Genomic DNA, 23,266 nt, shown 5'->3' with positions numbered 1-23,266 from the left:
TCAGAATTTCACATCACGCTCCGTAGGCCAATGGCTATTCGTATCAACTCATCGAGTGACTACTACCAGGCTCCCGCTGGCTCCTCTCCAGTCTGAAATTGATCAAGTCGTCTCTTCGATCGCTGAAGATTTCGTGACCAGCCGCTATAGCCTGAACTCTCCCAAACTTGACACGAGCGCGCTTACTTTGGCACTCGTGACACGAGCATTCCAGGGGTATCATTCATGGGAGTGGGCGATAACCACGCTATTCTCCAGCTGCATTGGGCCTTTGCATTATCGGTCACACCTATCCTGGACCATGGACCATGGTTTCTATAAAAAGGGGAATCACGGTTATTTGCTCCATCTACTCCAGTGAGGATTTACATCGCGTTTGATGTTTCTCCTGACACTTGAGACTAGCTTGGCGGGGCAATCTACTTCGTATTGTTGACGAGGCGACCGTACCAACCAGCAGAAAGCTATGTATGCTGTCGAGTGATACTAGTTTCGCAATGCTGGTGAGATATGCTGGTGAGCCAGGCGGGTTTTCAGACCCATCAAGCAGATCTGCGACTGCGTCTAGTAGACGAACCGGTCTTTTAAAGAATTGGTAACTTTGTTCGACGTCATCACTGATGATTCATTCCGTGGGTCCTATTCACATCGTATTCCTCAGGCCGTGCGTTTAGCAATCTTAAAATGCATGTGCATATTATCCGCGTTCAGATTGGTCCTCACATGACATCACAGATTTCCTCGCCGCAAACATGTTAGCGTATGTAATGTGCTTTTGGGCTGCGAGAATTTACGATGTCTAGAAACACTAAGCCAGGGAAAGACCTCCGCAGCTGCGCGACTCTCCAAACGCTGCTCGTACCCACGACACTCCCTTCCGGCAAATCTTCCAGAGTCTTGTAAGGCAAGCTCTGCTTCACTACCAGACTATCAACAGGATTCTCTCTCTCCAATATCGCCCCGATCTCGCAGCCGCCCGATAGGATCGCAGACACATTACTCAAACCATGACCAGCATATCAACCACATTCTCCTTCAATACAACCTCGAGTTCTTTTGTTCATAGGCGCCTTCCCTCAGAGTAAATATAATGCTTGGCATTGGTTCTTGTCATCCTCGGTCGTTATAAATGACGTGCCGGATGAAGGGACTGGAAATGCAGCCTCAAGGTCATCTCTGACAATGTTCGTTTGGATTTGTGCAAGTTTGGATGCCCAGGAAGCTAGCACGAATGATGATCTTGAACTCGAGGCCATCATGATGGTGCGTGCATAGATTATCGCAAATCAATTTTGTCCAGATATCGTCAAATGGTTTCCTTATTGAAAAATCAGGGTGATCTTCGGAGGTTGTTGATGGTTTGCTTGCAGGCAGCAGCTCAGGAATCCGCCGTTTCTATATATGTGATCGAGTTGTAGTGACCGAAGAAATCATACGCTGCAGCCATTGAATATTGATCTGCTGGCTTGGAACAAACCATTGCTTACAGTGTGTAGGACCTGAGACCTGGGTTGTACTGATCCTTCACACCTCAAACACCCCCCCTTTCAGGAATCCTTCTCTGCGGTCTGACAGGGGTACTCAAGCATACCTATCAGATTTTCACGATTGATCGCCGCTGTAGGGCTCCTTTAGGTTATGATCTGAATGACTTTCACCTGGAGTATGAGAAAGAGGGCACTGGCCTCCGATACACCATTGGGGGGTCCTTGTCTACAATTCCTACTGGACGCGCAGTTATTTCCCGTTCCCTCGGGTTGGAGTCGGGAAATGGTACAACTTGCTACAATTATGGTTTCCTCGTGCTCCCTGACTTGGAGTACGGCCCTCATTCAGGGCAGCACTGGCCAACGTCGTGTGATTTATCTCCGCTAAAACGCACAACTTCGGGATCTTCTACGATCGTGAAGGTTCGCACTCGCTGACTTGGATGCATTGGGCGACTCAATAAAGATGTTACTATTGCTACATAGTATGTAGCTCAACTTAATGGTGTGCATGGTACTACGCAGCGTCTTCCATTTTTACCACACGGAGCAAGCACGAAATGTATCTATCTGTGACCTGTAGAGCAAGTAAGGACATGAAGGTATTGCAGCAAGGACGAAACGATTGGTTCCGCGGAAGCAATTCATGCGACCCCTATGTACGTGCTGCACTTGAGCTCTGCCCGAGTGCTAGCGCCCGGTACTTACATAAAGTATGCAATATGGTATGTACTCGATGGATGAGATAACCGTATCATGGGATGTTAAAGGACGGGAGAGTTCGTCGTAAAGGACTGGTAGATTAAGGGTGACCATCGGTATACTCAGGAGATGCACAACAGATAAAGAGCCAGAAGCGAGTCCAGCGCGTAGGGTATTTTATCGTCACATGAGAGGCAGTGATCAAAGTTGTATTACCGACGACGGGAGGCGCGGTAGAGACAGGCAGCATGCGATTGGCAAGGATGATTGGGCTTGAGCTGTGCCGGTTGTTTGCTGCGTGACGGTGCTATTGAGAGGCTTGAGCTTCCTGCAGTAGCAGTTTGTCCGGATTGGCTTTGGGATCGGCCTCCGTCTCTCTCTTGCTGAAGCATTTCTCTACGTGATGTGAGAATTCAAAGGAGGAAATGGTATCAGGAGGAATTGAACATCCGAGAAGGATGAAATGACATACGCGTTTCCCCTTAGCATATGGCACGTCAATTACTGCTGGGGGACCCTCGTATAGCTCGATATCTGCGCCGCTTGGTCTTGTAAAGAGATGATTTCGAATCCAGTGGAAAGGACGGGGTCGGGATCGTGTATGGTGGGCATCATGGTGTATGGGGCGGAATAAAGATAAAAATCGGCTACGAAGGGTGCGTTTATGCGATGCTGATGATGGAGAGTGGGGGCCAGACAACTGAGAACATCGTGATGAAAACAGTCACTGGGTGAGATATAATTAATGACGTACGTGAGCACGATCAGATATGTCGTTGAAAAAGCCATGGGGTACCCGAGGTGAGACCTTGATCGGTTGACGGACTGGACGTCGTATAGTATCAGCCTAGAATGCATAAGCCGAAATATCATAAATGTTTATGAAAGTTTCACATACAGCCAGTACCGACTTGTCGCGCTTGTCCGAAAGAAGGTCGTCGAGGCCTGCTTCTTTTAATACCGCAGAAGCATCCCATATGTATGCGTTCTTTTCAATACAGCCAGTGGCTAGTAGTTTTCCATCTGCTGAAAACGACACGCAGTTCACCGACTCTGCATGTTTTAGGGGCGAACTGATGGGCTGGCTATTATCGAGGTTCCATAATCGCGCTGTCTGGTCGGTAGATGCGCTCGCAAGGATGCGACCATTCAGAGATATTGCAATGTCATAGACAGTGCCGGTGTGCCCATCGAGCAATGCGGTCTCCTTCCAAGTTTTTGTATTCCATGTCCTAACCGAGTGATCACCTGACCCGGAGATAAGCGTTTTTCCATCCGGGGTCCAAGCCAGGCACCACACCCAATTGTTTGTGTGTCCTTTGAGAGTGGCGACAAGCATGCCTGTCTTCGCATCCCAAATTCTGACCGAGGACTCGTCCGAATCAGGAATCGAGGACTCGTATCCACCAGTTGCAATCAAGGTCATGTCTGGTGAGTAGATGACTGTGAACACCCGAGTGTGCCCAGTTTTGATTGGACCAAGGGTCGTCTCTCCCTTCTCCACGTCCCACTCCCTTGCAGTCCCATCCTCAGATCCACTCACCACTCCTTGACCATCTCGACTCCAGCACACAGACCTCACTGGTTTTGTGTGTCCTATCCATCTCGCGATAACTTTGCCTGTGTCGATGTCCCACAACTTCACTCCACCGTCCCCACTCCCGCCGCTAACCACTTTCTTCCCGTCCGGAGACAACGCTATCATCCACAATTCGCTATCTCCGTCCCGCCAGTCGTCTCCTATTTGTTTCCCACTTTTCAGGTTCCATACCCGCAGTGAGCCATCGCTTGAACAAGTCATCATCCGCTGTCCGTCTGGTAGATGTATGGTCCCAGTGACCCAACCGGTGTGTCCTTCGAATTTCTGGCAGTGCTTTATCATCGATTTCCCCTGCCTTCCATCGTTTGATGAAGACGTTGTCATCTATTCGGCACAGCTCCATCACAGATTTCATCCAACAAAGTCCATCACTTACGACAATGTTTCTTAGGAGGTCTCGACGTCTTGACACACACAATGGGTGTATAGGTCAAGATTGCACTGCAAGTCTGAGCTGGTACATTTTACATGTGACATCCTCGTGTTTACTTCACAGCTTACAGCATATGCTGTGCAGCGGAAGCGCCCAAGTATCATTTGTGATTACTAGTCGCATTCCATCATTCGCAATTTTGAAACTCGTTTTTACTGCCTGGCCAATGTATCATATACTGAATTGCACCCTAGATCATACATTCACCGGCCAACTCCTCCAACGCGCTCGTCATCTCCAAGCTGTCAATGCTCGATGCACATCTCGTGCGCAAGGCGTACATCTTACCATGTCTCATGGGAAATTATCCAGAACTTTTGCAATCACTGGTACCAACAACCATGATTCCCCCCCCCCTCCCCCTTCTGTTGCTGCCCCGGACTCGCAGATTGTGATCCATCGTAGCGTTGTACAGCACCGACCCCTACTATAAAGTGGTATCTACATTACCATACTGTGGGAGGCGGAAATTCATGTGATTCTAACATTGTCCTCACGAGGCCCGAAAGTGAATTGCCTGACGCAACGTCACTCCGCTATCCTCGTTAAGATGGAACCAACATGTAAAACTGTCTCTCTCCACTCAACTGCTCCTCGAAGGTGCCATTGTCCCGCCGATGCTCGTACCCATCTGATGTGTAAGACATGCATTATTGTGTCCCTCAGTAGACGCAAAATCATCCTGAGCTCCTAATGACTGATACCAGCCACGCGTTCCATCTTTCTCCACAAATCTGTCACACACGAATCTGGTGATATGGCCTTCGTGGAGGATTGCGACAACGTCAAGGGGATGTCTGTCCTAAGAAGGCGTCGTGGCTTCTAAACAGTACAGATCACCGGGAGCTGATGTCCAGAAGCCTGGAGCTGCTTAAGTTGGTCTTTTAGTTCGATCACAACAAAGGCGGGTCTTCGGTCGAATGTAAAATCCAATGATATACCCATTCTTGTATAGGCACGGTCACCTCTCGTTGCGATGTCTGCACAACTGAAATACATCGTCGCCAGCGTTAAACGATACATTGTAAAACATATACCTATCCCAGTCCCATCCGATCCCCGTCTCATCGTCAGCCGTTCTTTTGTCACTATCGCTATGTCTCTTCCAACTCAAGGTTAGCGACCGATGGGACGCACCTCTTGTGAGCAGTGATAACAAGGCTCGTCGCCGTGAATTATTGCGCCAGATGGACAGGTATATGCTCTTAATGTTATGTTTCAGCTTGAAATACAGGGTATGGCGCTTGTACCATTCCATGTACGTTGCAGCTATATCTGTCGAACGCGAGCTCAATTTTGTACAGTTTGTCCCCTGGTCCTGGCCATACATTGTCAAGGTGGGTTACTCACTCACAATCACGCCTTCGGTCATTGTAAGTCAAGTTGTTGGCCTACCGAATCTTGCTGTGAGGACCTCTTGTAATGACGTCACGCTGAAGGGCAACGGCAACTGTAAGAAACAATTAATGATTCACGAACAGATGACTTTAAGTACTTATATATTGTTGGCTCGAATAAACTCAGAAAAGATTTAAATCAAGTTTTTGTCCATTTGGAGTAATACTAGGACACTACTGAATTTGATTTATCCGTTCCCTCACGTCCAACCCCTGACTACACTCATTAGCTTTTTCTTTCTACAATTACTCCACGTCATCCTTGCAATATTCGTACCATAGGTCCACCACCCGTTCCTTTCCCTTTATCTCGTTGCTCCTGCGTCTCCCTGAAGATTACCGTATGGCATTGATCGACTTAAATATAGTACTTAGTTGTAACGCCACCGCAATGTTTTTGACCCCGAACATTCAGACTTTCACCCTGTCATTATAAGTCCGAACGTGTTCACTAGAACAGAGTTAGAGTCTCAGCGACGTAATGGAACAACGCTATGTCATTAAGTACCTAGAGCAGTGTTAGAGTCTAGGTACGAGTCAGCGTGAGTGACTACAGTGAGCTATAAAATAACATACCTCAGCGACGTAATGGTATAACACTGAGGTGAAGACAAGAACGAGTCGTGCTATGAGTACTGTGAATTACATAACGATCAGTGGCTGTAGGGAATCGCAGTACTGTATAGTACGAGTCAATTAGGTGGCGAAGGTGCTAAATAGAGAGATAACTAATGTTCTCGCGAACAGAACGCACTCAAAGTTCTCGTGTGCCATTGTCTTCGAGCTTAACACGTTCTCAATCGTGTATTATCAGTGGTAGATCTAGAGGAAATAATTAGACATGGCCAAATAGAGCAGATAAATTGTTTATAATGACGGTAGGAGTGGTGGGCGACGAGACCTTTGATTCACGTTTTATACCTGCTATATGTTCTCAATGGCGAAACAACAACCATAAGGAGCTCTAGGATGCAAGCTCAGTGTACCCTTCCATTCTTTGTGCTCGGCTCAGACTGGGGTTGAACGAATGGTTGCAAACACAGCTCCTTGAGCATCGCAAGGAATTCTGATGCTAATTCGGTACTCTTCCATCCCAGATCTTTGCGTTCGGTGCAGAAGGGCCGAATGAGCGGTTATAACTACAGCCTGCCCTTGCGAAGTCCGACTGTGAAAGAGAGCCTCCGGTTATGAGGTATGTGCAATTTTTCACCCCAGATTGTAGAATTAAAACAGGACATACGGTGACTATACAATGTGTTTGAGCACTCCGCGATGTTGATTTTCACGACAGCTTCGGATACAGTGCCTTGTAGTTGAAAGGGCCAAAACGTCCGTGATAGCTCCTGTCAAACGTTGGACATTTGAGTAGAAGTGCTTCAAGTGCTTGGAATAACGACTTGCTCCCACGTGGAGAGGTACAAAAGTCGGAGCTAGTTGAAGCCACTTTTTTGACGGCATCTCCAAGTTACGGGCTTCAAAGACCTTAAAGATATTACTGGTGTCCGCGACAGTCTGCAGGTGAGCTAAATCATGGGTCATGAAATGTCAACACAGGATTGGGGACATGTTACAATTTCAACATGCTCCGCCGGAGAGTTTTTTCTCTCTCGAAAACAGATGCTTCATTGAAAAATTGTAAGATAGACGCTCACAGAATACAATGACATGCCATCTTCAGCATAAGGGACCTATGACTATTCAGGGGGAAAACCAAGCGCAAGATAAGGCACCCATTCCGTGAAGCATATGGCGCATCCTCGCGTAGAAGATCAATCAAGATTCAGCGCAACATTGTGACCCAAATTGCGATCTAATTGTAAGCAGTGAGGGAAATAAACGCCTGTTTGACATGCTATTACCCGCAATACACACCTGCATTGGCGGCCGTCGTTGGCCAGGCCAAGAATATTACTACAGGAGTTAAGACGCACGTTCGAGGCAGTCTCCTGATTGCACTGCTTTGTTGCACCACCGTTGTCCCTTTCACGTGTGGAAAACTCGAATTAGGCGCAAACATGAAGTCAAACCAGAGAGCCTGAGATTCATGTTATAATGCGAGTCAGAACGTAAGCTATAGAAAGAGATGGTGAAGCAACGTGCAAGAAGACCACATGATGACTCGGGCAGAAATGCCGTGAGCGTTGCCAAGTTTAACTTGGTGCCAGTATGTAATGAACTCCAATTGATTTTATGTATATGCATCAGTCGCAATTCGGCCATAGCCCGAGTGTCCTGAACGACAACAAAATTCAACGAGTCGAAGGTATGGTCACAACCGTGGAAAGAGTATGTCTGGGATCTGCAGCCTCGAACGTTCTTTAGCTAGTTGGGACTCATAGTCAGATCCGGAGGGCCGGGAAGCCGGGCTCCCACACAGCAAACATCAAACCGCTCACAAGGCGCATCATTGATCACTTCATGAATTTTGAGAGCCTATAAGTATCCTGGTGCGGATGGGATGTTGAACTTGCCCTCCCGTGCCTCCATCTTGACGTGACAAGTTCCAAGCATGATTGTGCCATCAATCTTTGCCCTTGCTGCCTTCGCCAAGACTGCATCAGCGGCAGCAGCCGCATCGACAGGCTTCACTGCACCAGCTCCTGCGTAAGAGTTGTAAGCCTTGTTTATGAGACACCTCTGACTTCAGTCATGTAGACCAACTTCTGAATCACCCTTCTATGTTGGTCCTGCAAACAACACCATTACCAACACGCCCATCGTTCCCGGGAAGGTGTTTGACCGCTTCATTCAGATCTGGTTGGAGAACACGGACTTCGATTCGGCAGCCTCTCAGCCAGTCTTCCAGTCCCTCGCTGCGGAGGGCATTACCTTGACCGGGTACTATGGCGTAACCCATCCAAGTGAACCAAACTACCTCGCTGCGGTTGGTGGCGACTTCTTCGGTCTGGCTGAAGATTCTTTGGAGTACATTCCCACCAACATGTCCACTGTTGTGGACTTGCTCGATCAGAAGAACATTAGCTGGGCTACTTATCAGGAAAATATGCCCACGGATGCCTATGAAGGATACAACTTTACGAATTCTGACAATTATACCTACTACGTGCGCAAGCACAACCCGTTGGTCATCTACGAATCCGTAGCGAACATCAGTACCAGGGCGGCGCGTATTAGGAACTTCAACGACTTTGCTGTCGATGTATGCGTTCATTTAACTTGTGTTCTCAAAGTTGATATATTCACCCTGGAATAGGTTGGTAACGATTCGCTTTCTCAGTGGATTTTCATCACCCCGAACCTCCGCGAGTATGCCCATTTTCCAATCATTGCCTTATGGATTATCTTACAAGGTCATGCAGTGATGGTCACGATACTACTGTTGGATATGCTGCCTCCTGGCTTACCTATTGGCTCTTACCCTTGCTCAACGATACAAGCTTCAACACCAATTCGACCCTCATCTTGCTCACCTTCGACGAGTGCGTTTCTTCCCATTGTACCATGCTGGTTGATCTTAAAGTACTTGTTTGCAAAGAAACGAGACCTATACGATTGGTAACAACGTATTCAGCATCCTCCTGGGTGGAGTGATCCCCGCGGCCATGAAGAACACCACTGATCCAACGTTCTATACGCATTACTCGACGTAAGTATTGAAACTTCACGTACGTGTCGGACTAACCAATCCACGAACAGACTTTCAACTGTCGAGAACAACTGGGACCTTGGCAACCTCGGTCGTCAGGACACCAACAAGACAGTGGCTAGTGCGTACCATTTACACCTTTTTGTACTGTATTCTGACTGTACTATCCAGATGTTTTCGAGATCGTTGCTAACATCACCTCATATCAAAACAACAACCTCACAGGTTCCTCTGCCTCCCTTCCCCAGCTCAATATCACTGGGACCATCCCAGGGACCGTTGAACCCTGATTACTACGTCCCCTATCTAGCACCTAACACGAACGGTACTGGTGGTGGTAGTGGACCGACCTTTGTTGCTTCTAACGTCAACATGTCGCTGAACTTGGGCGATGCTCCCGCACCATCCAATATATCTGCAACTTCAACTACCAGCTCTGCTGCTGGTCTGACGAGCAATGCAGGCAGCATGATTGCTGCAGTTGCTGTTGCCGCAGTCGCGGCAATGCTGCTCTAGTGGACGTAGCTACGTAGTGTTGCAGTAAAGTTTATCTCATATTATTATATCCGTTTTTTTGGTATGGCAGTGCGCGTTAGACAAATCGATACAGGACATTACTAACGTGCGAACAATAATCGAGGTGTCGTTGTGCAAAATACATGCTAGTTACCCTCAGAGGTCTGAATGCCAGACTTTGATCAGTTGTCAAGACCCATCCGCACTCCAATGCGTTCCCAAGTTTTCTGACGCATTCTCGTCCAGGCTTCTCGTCTTGCCCGCACACAGTCTGAGCACCAGCCCTCTTCCTCGTCCCATTTGATGTCGATCAGGGCTTGAAGTCCACACAAAGGGTCAAACTGATACTCCTCGTAGAGCCCAGAGTCATGCACGCGCCTCTCCCAAGCGTCTTTCTTCAAAGACAGAGATGGACACCCGGAAAGACGCGGTGAAGTAGAGGACGACCCAAGGATATGAGCCCTCCCGGGTGTCCCGGAAGTCTCCTTTGTTTCGTAGGGGCATTTAAAGGAACGATCTACGCGCACTGCAACCTGTGACCAGGCCGAGATGAGATGCTCTCTCATGCGTTCCAAACGTCTTTCGTCCGCGCGGCTGATTTCCTGGGACTCTCCTCTATCGTCACCGTCCAACTCGCCGTCGCCGAGACCATAACCTGTTACCCGAACCATTTCATAGAAAGCCCTCTTTAAGACGCTTTCGACGCCACAGGTTCGCGCGAGAACCACGACTTCCGCTGCATTGGACTTACTTTCCGTGGTGAGATCCGCGAGAGACGAGGACCAAGCATTCTCTAAGAGCTTTACGGCGAAGGCTCGATACGTGTCGAAACCTAACCTGGTTGCTGCGCGAAGGATAGCAGCCAAGACTTGGAATGGATTGTGCTACGCCGAGATCAGGGAGTGCTCTACTCCACCTGCATGCCCCACAATTGAGAGCATTAGAGGTGTTTGATGTTGGAAAGGTGTATCACGACGTGCCTGCATGTCGCAAGCAAGGCAAACTCAGGCTTAGTGGACGACGAGCAAGACTAGGCACGATCGATCATTTTCAGATAAGTTCAAATATCCACATTGCTCGAGCAGCCCGACCATTTGTCCCAAATTACCTGCAGGTGGTCCGAAACTAGGGATTGTATCATCAGTGTTACCTGCAAGCGACCTGACTCATCCTTGTGTCACAACCCTTGCCATCGCCGCATCACTTTTACGAGTGAACCACATGCGCTGACAGACATAGATGCTGTCAAAAGCAACAAAAACGGCGAGGAAGGAGAAATGTATTTTCTGTGCGAGGTGGTATGGAATCTTCTGAAGAAGAACGATTTCTTTGAGGATGGGGGGAACGTTGTGGCATGACGGTCAGCTTTGATATCTTGCATATATTTATGGGTACAACTCTGATCGATTTGGCAGAATTGTTATTGCTGTTAGATGGTAGAAATTTCTGCAGAATTTGCAGGAGCGTGTTCAATTGATTACGACCATTGTATCATAACCCAACTTCTCACTCTTTGAACCTGCGGTGAGAAGCTGATGTTCATTCCCGCGAGTCTCGTCAATACTTGTACTTGTCGTTATTTTTCTCTCACTTACTCGTTGCTCCCTTATATGTAGTACCTGCAATTCGCCTATGCCACTAGTAGGCCGGTGACCCTGCGCAGAGACAATGAGGCATCTTTCGAAAATTGATACTCATTCTCATTCTTGGTATGCACTTGGTCAAAGATCCTTAGTTGGCCCAGAGGGGCTGGATTTAGCGAGGGTGTAGTTGTGTTCATAGATTTCGTGAGTAAGCTGGATTGCTTGCAGACGTATAGGGTTTATACCCCAGAAAGGAGCAAGATCGATGTTTATCTAGTCGTATTCGTCTGGGAGCTAAACGTTATGTTTTGGGACGTAGGCCCACCTATTGTCAAGGTGGTTTAGATGAGGGATTGAAGTGAGGAAATGAGCGCACCATCCATCGAAGCCTGGTGGAGGTGCTCTTGAGTATCTGCGGTGGTGCTCACGAACGGATTCGGGTAGTGTTTTTCTGGCTCGTACGAGTTTTGCATCCCATTCCTTTTCTACGTGTTCAATTAGATCGAGGATGGGGTGTCTGGCCCCTAAGTTTACTTGGAGTAGACCGTCTGGACGGAAAGTGTGGGATCAAAATACCCTTTTCCAACACATCAGTCATTCCCTGCGTTAGCAGAGAGAAACGCCTACCTCAATAAATTTGCACCTGTTTCAAAGTTATCGAGAACGGGCATATACATTTGAGCTTCGAGGTCACTGGAGCGGAAGAGGAGAAGGGCGGTGGACAGACGGTCCGCATGAAAGGTTAGAATATAAGCAGTGTGGTATTGGAGGAGACTTGGGATGCGGCGGTTATCACTACCATTTGGTTTGATAACCCGCATTTCTAGTGACGGGTCTTCAAGCAGCAGCAACAACCCAACAAAGTCCCGGGCCAGCATGCCATAAACTGGACAGATCCACACCGTGATTACGAGGGAAAGGCTCTTTTTCTTCCTCCTTACATCCCATGAAAAATTAACATTCCTGCAGCGCGTCATCGAAAATGCAAGTTCTGCAAAAGGAATGGCTACTTACTTGAGTCAACTTGAAAGACAGCGTGCGAGTCGTGACAATCACAGAACATCACGGCGCCACGTGTGACTCAATATTCATGGTTTCGTCGGAGTTTATCTGATGATCTAGCTGGTCGACGTCTTAGCCAAGTGGTTACCACAACAGAGTCAAAATCTCTTTTTCTTGGAGTCAGTTGGAAACTTACTGACAACATCTTTGCAGTATCAAGCCGACCTCCGACAGAGCATGACTCAGCCAGATCTAACAGCTCTTTCACCCTCTATATTTTTGTACGAGCTGCTCGATCTATGCGATCAACTTGAATGATGCTTGCGGATTGATAGCGTAGATCAGGCTGGGGCTTTGTGAACCATGTGCGTTTGACATATCTCACACTTGCACAGATCTTCACATTCTCATATATATATGCACAGCCCTGCAAAGGTCCTCTAGATTCTCCTCTTTGCCTCCTTCCCCCATCTTCCGCTCTCCCAGCCAAAGTTTTAGTCTCCAACCCACCCCACTTTATACTCTCACCAGCGTGTTTTGGTTTGGTCTCGTTCCTTCGTGGTCCCCTTCATCCCGCAACCCTAGATTTGGCCTCAGCATGCTCCGGCGGCCTGCGTCCGACTCCGACCTTTTCTCATTCTCCACTCAAATGTCGGACTCACAACGCTTTGCCTCGACCTTGAGCTCAAGTTTTTCAGCAAATACCCTTGAAGAGCCACTAACTTTGTCACGACCAGAGTCCAGACTACGCCCTCGTCCTGGTGAGTCCATGGATTTGATATCCAGTCGATCTGCCAACGCTTTTCCTTATTTCTCGTGAGTCCGGTCCGTCTGCTTTGTTTCCAAAGAGTATCATACTGACATACTCATGCTATGCACGGATGTCTGTCTGAGTAAGGTGAACGGTCTACATGTCTGATGATGATTTCCCCATGAAAGACCGTCTGATTTGTCACATCATATACCATCACAATGCCGTAGATCCTGCGGTAGGATGCCTTTGCAATTGCTCGAGAACGTGCTTCGACTTTCATGTGTCGACCTTTGAACTCAAGGCCGATTGTCGAAATGAATCCAGGAGACAAACTGTCGTGACTGAACCGCAGAGCAAGGATTGATTTTCCAACGCTATAAGGACAAGTGACGGTCCCTGCACAAAGCGAAGCCAAGTGCAACGAGAATGGGAGATACGACAAAAATTAGCTCCCTAGCGTGACTAGAGCAGTATTGTCCACGATTGATCTGTATGTAGATATGAGTCCACGGCCGGTCGTTAAGAAGGGGTTTAGGAAGGCTGACGCAAATGAATGAGGCACGAAAAGGTGGTTGATATGGCTAGAAACTCGGTTTATACAATATGTGTGCGCACCGAATGTTCACGCTAGCATCTTCCAATTTAAATCAAGAAGGGGGCCATAACCTAGCTATTAGTATACATAGTGAACAAAGAGTAAATGTAACTTACGCGTAGATTTCAAAACTACGCTGTGCAGTCAGTACTGTTATTGACGCGTTAATCAAAATGGCGTTATGATATTACGTCACGCGTCGCTACTATATATAGTTTGAAGTATAAAGCACAGGAGTGGAACAACTTTCCCATGCCTGTTGAACGATATCATGATGGCCTGGGGTGCACGCCAGCCTATTTCCCACTGGATCCTCCCTAAGTACCACCCATGTCTCTCTACACCTCCTTCGCAGTTACTGGCGCAGGCCCACAATCGGTGGCCGCATCGTGAAGGCAGGATTCAATAACTATTGATCGGTACTTCCTCAGTTTATCTGACTGTTTGATAGGCTTTGCTTGAGCGAGGCGCGTCAGTAGTTGCTCTCGCCCGACCGTCGAGTACATCAACATCGAGCCCACTCCTCGAGGGCGCTAAGATTGCCACGGCTGACTACACCGACGTCAAAGCAGTTGCCTCCATTCTCCGCGAGCATAAAGTGGAGGTCGTGATTTCTGCAGTGGCATACGGCGCATTACCTTCGCAGTCCAGTATCGCTGATGCTGCCAAGGAAGCCGGTGTGAAACTTTTCGTTCCCTCTGAATTCGGCTTGCCAACGGAGGGAGGGAAGGGTGGTCACTTGGTCATCAAATCAGAGTTTGCTGGTGAGATTTTTATTTATTTTTGTGCCTGGTTTGGTTGCAAGTCGTTGAATGTCCACGGTATTGTAGACTACCTGAAGTCATTGGGTATTCCTTCGTTGCGCTTCTACGTAAGTGCCCGTTATCCCATACATCAGGCAGAGCTAGTAACACCTTTTGACACAGACCGGGATGTTCATGGAGTTCGTTCCACTGTTCGCTGGAGTTGACACTGGGAAGTTCTTGGTCCTGGGCAAGGGTGATGCATCTTTTTCTACTACTGCCTTGGATGACGTTGCGGTATTGTGATTTTTATTTTTCAGTGATCATAGTGACATTAGATACAATCTAGGTTTTACCGCTCACGTTCTTACATCGCTCCCACCGGCCAAACTCCATGATGCTACGTTCCGCATTGAGGGAGAACGCACATCCTTCAATAAAGTTGGCGCCCTATATGCATCCAAGAATATTCCGGTAGAACATGTCACCTCCCTCCCCGAAGGATACGTCAAGCAGACTCTTTTGCAAAGCTTATTTGAGCAGGGCCGAGGCAGCTCCGGGTGGGACAACTACGCCGACAAGGATATCCCGGAGAATGCTCATAGCGGTAATGCGGCGTGGCCTGGGCACCAGTGGAAGACTGTCAAGGAGGTGTTGGAATTGTAGAACTCGAGGGTGGCTGGTTCATCTGCATTCTGAGTCGTTGTATCACGAGTCCTCTCTTTAGTCTGAGTTACCCTCAACCGTCTTTACGTTCAACCGTTCGACGTACATCATTCTCTACATAATAATTATCTAGCGCGAATGACTTCTGAGAAGGTACAGGTACGCCTAAAGACTGCACACTAGTTGACCACCAGACCCCCACTCTGCTGTGCGCATTGGTCACTCAAATAAGATGGTATCTGAAACTGCTGGATTTGACTCGGTAGACTCGCAAACTGCATCAGCAGCCCTGCAGCCATGTGCCAGCCAATATGACAGTGGAATGCCCAGAGCCCTGGGTTGTCAGTGATAAAGCGGATAGCGACCCAGCCGTAGCCAGGAAGAGTCAACGTGTCGCGTCTCGGTGGGTTGGTCGTATTGAGTTGCGACACCCCAGACAAGTAATCGCCATCACCTTCACCGATAATCCAAAATACGTGTCCATGAAGATGGAATCTACACAGGGCGTCAGTCAAAAGAGACTAGGATTGATGTATAACCAGTGGCACGTACGGGTGGCTAGCATCATCGTAATTATTCAGGATCAAGTCAAATACAGTGATATTATCGTGTACAACGACAAGTTGGCTCGAGTCAAAGGTAGTCTGAATCCCAAGCTTTGACATCTGCAGCAAAGGTAGGATTTGTGCTATCCGCTTCCAACTCGTGCTATTCATGAATGCCAGCGTTTGCGTTCCGCCAGATTGAGTTGTTTGCTGAAAAGACATGAAGACTTGAACAGAATCCGTGCTGTTGGGTGGGTTCATGGGAATTTGAGGTACAATCATTGTGTTGTTGAGGTCGAGACAAAGGGAGGGGAATGCGTCCGACCAATCTTGGGAGTTCGGTGTCGTTGGCGAGGCACCGTATGTCATTGTAGCTAGCACCATCGTGTTGAGGTTGGGATTACCGAGTTTGTAGCAAGTGGCCTGCATCTCGGCGCGTACGTTGTACGATCCTGCTGTCTGATTTGTCGTCAAGATAACAGAGTAGCGCTGTGCGACGTGTATAGGGACACGGTGCACATCTACAGGTACAAGAGATGTCCCGTCTGCTTCGACAACGCTCAGCACGTGCGAGTCTACGCTGAACATGAACTCTGTCAGTGTGCCCATATTAATGAGACGAAGCCGATAACGCAAGTTTGGTTGAAGATCGAATGAGGAACCGTTCATCTTGCCGTTGATGAGACCGCTATCCGGAGGAGGCTCTGCTCCAGGATTAACTCCACCATAGTTAGAGCCATCGATCCCAGCAGTGCTCAAGTACTGAGTGAGCAATCCGGAAGACATCACATCATACCAATCTAACAAGAGAGTTACCCTGAGAACATGGACAAAAAAGAATACTGATACGAACCCGAAAGTATGACAAGCGCCTCGCGGTCATATTGGCCATAAATAGGCTCGCTGGGAGAGTGAATTATAAGTGGGCCGTAAATGCCATCTGTGTACCTTGTTTTATCACGTTAGCCTCAGCAAGAAACTACCATGTGCTGCAGATGTTTACTGTGTAGATGCATGAGCATGATACCAGAACGTCCCATACTGGTTCGGATTAATGGTGAAATGATAGGCTAAATATGTTAGGCTCATGGAACGTGGCTGCAAGGAGCAAACTTACTAAAATTCATTCCCGGAGGAATTGGGCACTGAGTGATACCGTTGGTGCCATCCATGTAGTTGGTCCCGTTTTGAAGTTGACCGTGCCAGTGAATAGTGGTGCCGTTGGGTAATTGGTTGAAAACGTTAACCACAAGCTCATCGCCGCTGTTCACCTCAATAAGAGGTCCAGGGAATTGGTCTGAAATTCCAAAGTCAGTGGGATCGTCATCATGTATGGAGTAAACTGGCGTACTGTTCACCGACTAACATAGTTCTCTGGAAACCATCAGGTGAACCGACTGCTTCAGATATGACGAATTCGTAGTATCTGGTTGTCGGTGTACTCGTAACAACAAAATTCGGATCCAGGAGAAATGAAGAGTTTGTCGTGACATAGCTCGAGTTCGACGTCTTCTTCAATCCCAATCCGAGCCCCAAACCAAGAGCCAAAGCAAGCACGATCGCAACGGCGCCAGCTATGCCTGTGATTACGAACAACTTGCGACGACCTATTGGAAATCCTAGTTGGAATAAAATCAAAAAGCTGTGACGCAAGTCCACGAACCACTTCGCCTGATGGGTGTAATGCGGGCCTCTTTTAAAGCCAGATCCTCATGGTCGTTCGAGCTACCCTCCTTCGAGGGTGGCACCAGGGTAGACATCGTGAAAAAAAGGATGTTGGCCCCCCGAGGCGCTAATTCACTCTATATGGGCTATAGAGATCTGAGGGTGCACGTTCGTAGGGATTATTGATATGAAGACAGGCACGAATCATGGTACAGATGTCCATCTGTATGATGGGATTCTGAATAACCAGGATGATCAATTTAGAACGTTCGCACGTCCACCCTCAAAGTCCATCTGCCAGTAGGAAGATTCGGACCGCTCGGAATTGCCAGCTTGGAGAGACTTTCCGCAAACGAAGAACCATCACATAATCAAGTTTTCAGTGCCGATGACTTCCTTGAAGTTGGTCACTCCCTTACCATTCTCGCACGCTTTCTCTACTCATCTTGATCCACCATCGACACCATATTCTTGTCTTCGCCCATATGACACTTCCGCACGACGCCGGATCCTTAGCTAAGCAGTATTTAGGTCCTCTCGCGCCGTCCGAATACTCTTAACGCATTACTGAAGTATGTTCATTATCATATTGTACTACTGACGCCTTGTTACTGATGTACTCTACTAATCTAGGCTTAGTATTGTCTTGACGCATTACTAAGCTGGTCTATCGCTAGCGTATATATGATATGTTCCATAGACTGAGAGGTGGGTGTAAGGACGAAACGTTTGATCCCGCGGAAACAATTCTGATTCCCATGTGTGCGCTCCACCTCCACCCGACAGTGCACTTGGCAGTCTGTCTCCGTACCTGAGTCCACTCTTCGCGATGTGGAAAATACTTACTGAGACGGATCAGCGGCGAGCGCCGGCAATGAGGCAGCATTAGTGGTGGACGAATTTATCTATCATATGAGCGAACGGATCAAACTCTCAGAAGTTCTCAGAGTTTGATCCGTTCGCTCACGAACAATTCTACACCGCACTGTCGAAAGTCTGAAGGTGAACGGTTGCTTGTATACGATAGCACAAGACTGGTATTGTAAGTGATTATAGTCCAGGTATGCGTAATCAAGATCCATCCAAAACTCCCATATCGTTTGCTCCAAAAGTAGACCCACAATTCAACCAAATCGTTCTGAATCTCTCAGCACTAGGGGTTTCACAACGCGGTTCCAGTTCTCTGACCAAGAATTCCACTCCCAGTCATCATCTTCTTGGTGTTCGTGGCTATGGACATGACGCTCGACATTGAGCGGTACCTGTAATGCTCGCTGCAAATTTGTCCGTAAAGAATCAAGTGCAGGTGACGAAGGAAAAGACGTGAGGAGGGTCTATGATACTTGGTCAGTCTCCATCGATATGATGGAGAGTATGAGTCCCACCTCCAGATGCTCTGCCAGCTGAGACGCATTCCTGAAAACCAGGCCATTAATACGGTCCTTGACAAGCTCTGGAAGGCTGTGAATCCAATTATCAATATGACAGAGGTTTAAGCACGCGGGTTCTCACCATGCAAAATCGAGGGCGCAAACGGGGAGTCCGCATCCAAACATATCTACAATTTTCATTGGTAAATCGAGCGCGGACGAACTTGAGTGCAAGGATATGCCCAAGTCAGCAGAGCCTAGATAAGATCAGTGAACGAACTTGTGACCATGCACGAACGGCTTACCCAGCAAAAGGGGGTAGTCTTCAGCTTCAAGCCATAAACTGGTGCACCTGACATACTGCCAGTTTTTTTGCAAGAGCTCCACTTCTGCCATGTATCGTTCTTTAAGCGGCCCTTTGCCTGTGATGACCATCCATATGCGAGGCAAGACTTGTCGTTCCTTTGAATCGTGTTTTGATTGCGAGTTCTCACAATCTGCAAGGTTTACTTCACGAGCACGAGACTCGTAGAGTTTCAATGCCTCCAAGAGAATGCCAAAGTCTTCGTCTGGTGTCCATGACGTACTACTCACCAGCAGCGCTGGGCGATCTTTTCGAAGACTGGGCGAACTCGGGGAACTAGATGCGAGAGAAACTGGATACGGTGGAAGTCCAAGTATTTCAGTGAATTGGGTCGTATAAGGCAGTGACGCACTGGGGAGAAAATCCACAAGTGATGGCGATAGCGAGCGTCCAAGCCGTATGAAGAGCTACACCAAAGGTGTCAGATACCATTGGATATAAGAGTCGCTCCTGTACCTCATGGACTTCTAGAGGTACACACTTATGGAAGTGGCTGGGTGGACGATCATGCAAGACCGCCTTGTGTCCTCTGGAACCAGTAATTAATCGCAAGTTGATACTGTAGGCAATCAGACAAACATCAAGCCCCATTCCTGTTCCAGATGGTTTCGCATAGCGTTTGTGACGAAGAGGTGAGCGTATGCAGAACTGCCGAATATGATCTCAAAGCTAAATGAGGATGGTAAAGAACGCTCGACACAAATGATGATGAACATACCGTTTTGCAATATTGACGAGTAGATGTGTCCTTCCCAGTTTCAATGCGAGAATGCTATACCCAAGGTTATGCCAGTCGATGATTACTTTGCTTCCCATTATCCCTCCGACAAGCCACACTAAAGAAAGAGTGGGAATACTTGGGGGATTCTGCAAAATTACATTCGAGCGCTGAAGGTTGCAGCCACGTTTATATCCATACCTGCACCATGATAAACTCGGGCGGGCGGGGTATGTCAAAGACTAGTTTGTATAGAATGGTGGCTATCTGGTATAGAATTTTGATCGGAGCGGCTAGAACGAAAGGAATCCGGGTAACAAGTGGTGGTGGTGGTTCTGACAAGTAGGACAACCTGACATTCGAGAGGGAGGTTAGCGAAAGTATCGGCTTGGAGCCTGACGTGTCGAACGTCAGTCTGAAAAAATGCGATACTAGCAGTTCTCACCTCTGTATCCAATGAGATAGGTGTCAAATTCCAGCTTCGCAAAGCTCTCTGCATGGTACATCATTCGCGGGCTGCGTCCTACATCGCCTAACACGAGAATGGCGACTGAGCGCAATTTCGGGGTTTGTCGCACCTTCTGGAAGATATTCACGACAAGGAACACCAAGAGCGCAAAGAAAGATAATTCTGCGAATACAAAGAAATCGTGAAAACCATAACTCTCATTTGCTATCATTGCATCAGAGACTTGACGGAGAGTAGTAACTTGATAGAAGGGTATGGACAGCACGGCCACCGCCACACATCCGCTCTTGCCGCGTGCCGCTCCAATTGCTGGCCAAATTCAATTATTTATGTTTGTTCATATTTTGAATCAGCATACGGGTGAATAAGCGAGTGCTAGTGAGCACCAACTCGGGCGCATGTACTCATGACCGTCATGTCTAGACTTGCCTCCAGATCTATCAGAGCCTTGTCCAGCGCGCGCTCTGCTTCGAACCGTACCTTCGAGTCTGCCGTTCGGTCCTGGACAAGATCAATTTCATCCACACCTGTACGCGCAGCAGTGAATCGCGGACCCACACTCGCAACTGCCTCAGGCATCCACGCCCCAAAAGCTGCGCCATCGTTCGGCATAGCAACCCCACAATGTACGTCCCACTTTTTTGTCTCTGACTTGTTCCTATGGATTATTGATGTACGTCCAGGTCGATCCATGTTCATACAGACAGAGACCACGCCCAATGACGACTCTCTCAAATTCATACCTGGTGTAGGTGTCATGGGCGAAGGAACGGCCGAGTTCCTTGACACACGATCAGCATTAAAATCTCCCCTCGCCATTCGTCTTATGGGCATTGAGGGTGTCAAAGCTATTTTCTATGGACCGGATTTTGTCACGGTGTCGAAGGACAGCGAAAACCCATGGGCAGTCCTCAAGCCAGAGATCTACTCAATACTTATGGAGCATTTTTCTGCTGGTTTGCCACTTTTCCGGTCGGAAGAGGACAGAGAAGCCGCTGGCCCTCAGGACACTCAGATTCTTGACACGGACTCTGAGACGGTAGCAATGATTAAAGAGCTGCTTGAAACTCGTGTCCGACCAGCGATCATGGAAGACTGGTGGTGATATAGAATACCGAGGGTTTAGTGATGAAGGCTTTGTGAAAGTTAAATTAAAGGGAAGCTGCAGAGGGTGCTCATCTAGCGCCGTAACGTTGAAGTCTGGAATTGAGAGAATGTTGATGCATTATATCCCGGAGGTGAAGGGTGTAGAGCAGGTATGTTCATACTTCCCTGCGGTGTTTCCTCTAGCTGATGATGAACCAGATCTTGGATGAAGAGGAAACCATTGCATTGGATGAGTTTGCCAAGCTCGAGGAACGGCTGGCGAAGAATGGAAAGAATAAAGATTCCAAGTGAGTCGCTTCTGGCATTAGTGGTGGCTTAACGAGTTTACTCGCACAGGATGGCACCATATATGTCCGTATGAGAGGCTGTTACCTTACAGTGCTACTGAAGTTGACTTTATACTCCTCGATGCCTGCCGAACCCGACATCTACTGTAGATCATACAAGTAATCCACAATTCAGGCCTTACGAGGATAATGTCAGAATTATACATATTCCCACCTCACAAAATGATGACTAGGGAACCGATGGTATCAGCAGCAGTCTGGCTTACTACAACAACTGCGACATCGTCTAGTGTCATACAAAGGACCAAGTATTGACAAGGCATACGGCAGATTTGTGGGAAACGCTACGCAGGACCAATTATTGAAGGTGAAACAGAGTTTGAGCGAAAAGCCAGGTGCCAAAACAATGTTTGCAAGCGACTGGTATTGTCAATCGTAACGTGGGAGTCGTCGTCAATGATCTCAACGCGCAGGAGTACGCCTAAATTGCTAATGACCATGGTGAGTTGCTATCAACCTCAGGTAGAAGTCCAATTGGTAATGTTATAGAGGAGCACATTCAGGCGGTTCGGATGACAGAGACCATCCCTCATTGACGTTGGACTGACATCGCTTGGTTGATGTAGTTTTGACAGACAGAACAGAGCACGGGTGCATTTGGGGGGAAGTTAACTGGCGAGGCAGATGTCTGGTGCGTAATTCATCATTGGCCAGGCACTAAAAACGGGGATCAAGATTGAGACTGATGGAATGCGAGTCGTGGGTCATAGGCGGCGCTCTCAATGAGGCTTGGGCGCTTCAGCTGCACAACCTATAATACAAGTCGTGAATAAGTACTAGGATGTTACACGGAAAAGGTACCAGCTCAGACTTCCAGTTTACTCAACTCTGACTCGACCTAAACGCACATTGGGTCGGTGTATCAAGATATATCATAGTAAGTTATGGTTTTGATTTTGGTTGAATGAGAGCTGAGACAGCAATGCACTCGGTAGTTGAAACTGAGGATCATGTCTTCATCCACAATCGGAATGCAGGAGGCATCAGAGATAATGCCCAGCCAAAAATTCGAAGGACATACTGGTTGGGTCACTGGGACCATACACCTGCCAGACGGACAGCGGATGATGACTTGTTCGAGCGACGGTTCGCTGCGGGTATGGAACTTGAAGACTGGGAAACAGATAGGAGACGACTGGCGGGATGGAGAAAGTGATGTGTGGACCATAGCGTTGTCTCCGGACGGGAAGGAAGTGGTTAGCGGAAGTGAGGACGGTGGAGTGAGGTTGTGGGACGTCGACACAGGCGAAGTTATCGCGAAATGGATGGGACGCACAACAAAAGCGCGATCTGTGTGCTGGAGTCGAGATAGTCGGAGAATTGTGAGTGGGTACTGCAGGATTGCAAGTGAGTGGGACGTGGAGAACGGAGAGACAATCCTCAAGCCCGGGCCAATCATAACTGGGCACGAATGCGTGTACGCAGTTGTCTATTCGCCAGACATGACCATGCTTGCAACTGGTGGATTGGACCCTAAGACCCAGATTCCTGGATCATACGAGTCTTTGATCAAAGTCTGGGATGCGAAGACAGGCGGGCTTGTCGCCACTCTCAAAGGACACAGATATTCGGTGAATTGCCTGGCTTGGACCCCGG

At 48.1% G+C, this 23,266-nt stretch overlaps 12 protein-coding genes across 12 annotated transcripts; 5 read left to right on the top strand and 7 right to left on the bottom strand.

Annotated features, from left to right (window-relative positions):
- Positions 1-1,182: 1,182 nt before the first annotated feature.
- Positions 1,183-1,925, top strand: BJ212DRAFT_1294923 (uncharacterized protein; the record flags this gene model as incomplete). The annotated part of the gene is made up of 3 exons (XM_041332268.1): positions 1,183-1,263; positions 1,490-1,577; positions 1,636-1,925. 3 exons carry the CDS (start codon positions 1,183-1,185, stop codon positions 1,923-1,925), a joined length of 459 nt encoding a protein of 152 aa, XP_041198750.1.
- A 1,781-nt stretch (positions 1,926-3,706) lies between these two features.
- BJ212DRAFT_278429 (uncharacterized protein) lies at positions 3,707-4,730 on the top strand. The gene is made up of 2 exons (XM_041342806.1): positions 3,707-4,036; positions 4,104-4,730. The coding sequence occupies exons 1-2, from the start codon at positions 3,818-3,820 to the stop codon at positions 4,653-4,655; spliced, it is 771 nt and encodes a 256-aa protein (XP_041198749.1). The 5' UTR covers positions 3,707-3,817; the 3' UTR covers positions 4,656-4,730.
- Positions 4,731-4,805: 75 nt separating this feature from the next.
- Positions 4,806-5,779, bottom strand: BJ212DRAFT_1584050 (uncharacterized protein; the record flags this gene model as incomplete). Its single annotated transcript, XM_041342335.1, has 4 exons — positions 5,577-5,779; positions 5,360-5,540; positions 5,164-5,210; positions 4,806-5,024 (listed from the first exon to the last, which is right to left on the bottom strand). The coding sequence occupies exons 1-4, from the start codon at positions 5,592-5,594 to the stop codon at positions 4,806-4,808; spliced, it is 465 nt and encodes a 154-aa protein (XP_041198748.1). The 5' UTR covers positions 5,595-5,779.
- A 2,349-nt stretch (positions 5,780-8,128) lies between these two features.
- BJ212DRAFT_1474892 (phosphoesterase family-domain-containing protein) lies at positions 8,129-9,516 on the top strand (the record flags this gene model as incomplete). Its single annotated transcript, XM_041339164.1, has 7 exons — positions 8,129-8,223; positions 8,275-8,779; positions 8,834-8,886; positions 8,940-9,059; positions 9,116-9,226; positions 9,277-9,347; positions 9,398-9,516. 7 exons carry the CDS (start codon positions 8,129-8,131, stop codon positions 9,514-9,516), a joined length of 1,074 nt encoding a protein of 357 aa, XP_041198747.1.
- Positions 9,517-10,281: 765 nt separating this feature from the next.
- On the bottom strand, positions 10,282-10,620 carry BJ212DRAFT_1212639 (uncharacterized protein; the record flags this gene model as incomplete). Its single annotated transcript, XM_041329259.1, has 1 exon — positions 10,282-10,620. A coding segment is annotated over one exon (339 nt), but the record flags the coding sequence as incomplete, so codon positions are not given.
- Positions 10,621-11,694: 1,074 nt separating this feature from the next.
- BJ212DRAFT_1230009 (uncharacterized protein) lies at positions 11,695-11,844 on the bottom strand (the record flags this gene model as incomplete). Its single annotated transcript, XM_041329485.1, has 1 exon — positions 11,695-11,844. A coding segment is annotated over one exon (150 nt), but the record flags the coding sequence as incomplete, so codon positions are not given.
- A 1,415-nt stretch (positions 11,845-13,259) lies between these two features.
- On the bottom strand, positions 13,260-13,454 carry BJ212DRAFT_1232086 (uncharacterized protein; the record flags this gene model as incomplete). Its single annotated transcript, XM_041329505.1, has 1 exon — positions 13,260-13,454. A coding segment is annotated over one exon (195 nt), but the record flags the coding sequence as incomplete, so codon positions are not given.
- Positions 13,455-14,006: 552 nt separating this feature from the next.
- BJ212DRAFT_1443618 (uncharacterized protein) lies at positions 14,007-15,085 on the top strand (the record flags this gene model as incomplete). The annotated part of the gene is made up of 5 exons (XM_041337858.1): positions 14,007-14,054; positions 14,128-14,440; positions 14,507-14,547; positions 14,603-14,721; positions 14,758-15,085. The coding sequence occupies 5 exons, from the start codon at positions 14,007-14,009 to the stop codon at positions 15,083-15,085; spliced, it is 849 nt and encodes a 282-aa protein (XP_041198743.1).
- A 179-nt stretch (positions 15,086-15,264) lies between these two features.
- BJ212DRAFT_1474889 (multi-copper oxidase) lies at positions 15,265-17,390 on the bottom strand (the record flags this gene model as incomplete). Its single annotated transcript, XM_041339163.1, has 7 exons — positions 15,265-15,580; positions 15,638-16,430; positions 16,484-16,578; positions 16,634-16,700; positions 16,748-16,927; positions 16,989-17,249; positions 17,294-17,390. The coding sequence occupies 7 exons, from the start codon at positions 17,388-17,390 to the stop codon at positions 15,265-15,267; spliced, it is 1,809 nt and encodes a 602-aa protein (XP_041198742.1).
- A 536-nt stretch (positions 17,391-17,926) lies between these two features.
- BJ212DRAFT_278101 (uncharacterized protein) lies at positions 17,927-18,221 on the bottom strand. Its single transcript, XM_041342804.1, has one exon. The coding sequence runs from the start codon at positions 18,179-18,181 to the stop codon at positions 17,969-17,971; it is 213 nt and encodes a 70-aa protein (XP_041198741.1). The 5' UTR covers positions 18,182-18,221; the 3' UTR covers positions 17,927-17,968.
- Positions 18,222-18,237: 16 nt separating this feature from the next.
- Positions 18,238-20,493, bottom strand: BJ212DRAFT_1314357 (glycosyl transferases group 1-domain-containing protein). Its single transcript, XM_041334119.1, has 11 exons — positions 20,193-20,493; positions 19,949-20,142; positions 19,748-19,896; positions 19,609-19,698; positions 19,486-19,558; positions 19,382-19,436; positions 18,971-19,321; positions 18,808-18,922; positions 18,681-18,756; positions 18,373-18,629; positions 18,238-18,290 (listed from the first exon to the last, which is right to left on the bottom strand). The coding sequence occupies exons 1-10, from the start codon at positions 20,425-20,427 to the stop codon at positions 18,420-18,422; spliced, it is 1,548 nt and encodes a 515-aa protein (XP_041198740.1). The 5' UTR covers positions 20,428-20,493; the 3' UTR covers positions 18,238-18,290; positions 18,373-18,419.
- An 80-nt stretch (positions 20,494-20,573) lies between these two features.
- BJ212DRAFT_1314347 (scaffold protein Nfu/NifU N terminal-domain-containing protein) lies at positions 20,574-21,905 on the top strand. Its single transcript, XM_041334118.1, has 4 exons — positions 20,574-20,842; positions 20,900-21,314; positions 21,343-21,472; positions 21,522-21,905. Exons 1-4 carry the CDS (start codon positions 20,623-20,625, stop codon positions 21,612-21,614), a joined length of 858 nt encoding a protein of 285 aa, XP_041198739.1. The 5' UTR covers positions 20,574-20,622; the 3' UTR covers positions 21,615-21,905.
- The last annotated feature ends 1,361 nt before the right edge of the window (positions 21,906-23,266 follow it).

This window comes from Suillus subaureus (genome assembly GCF_016647635.1).
Source record: "Suillus subaureus strain MN1 chromosome Unknown BJ212scaffold_2, whole genome shotgun sequence".
Taxonomy (NCBI): Eukaryota; Fungi; Basidiomycota; class Agaricomycetes; order Boletales; family Suillaceae; genus Suillus; species Suillus subaureus.
Note: the sequence above shows the minus strand (reverse complement) of the source record. Positions and strands in the feature narration are given on the sequence as shown.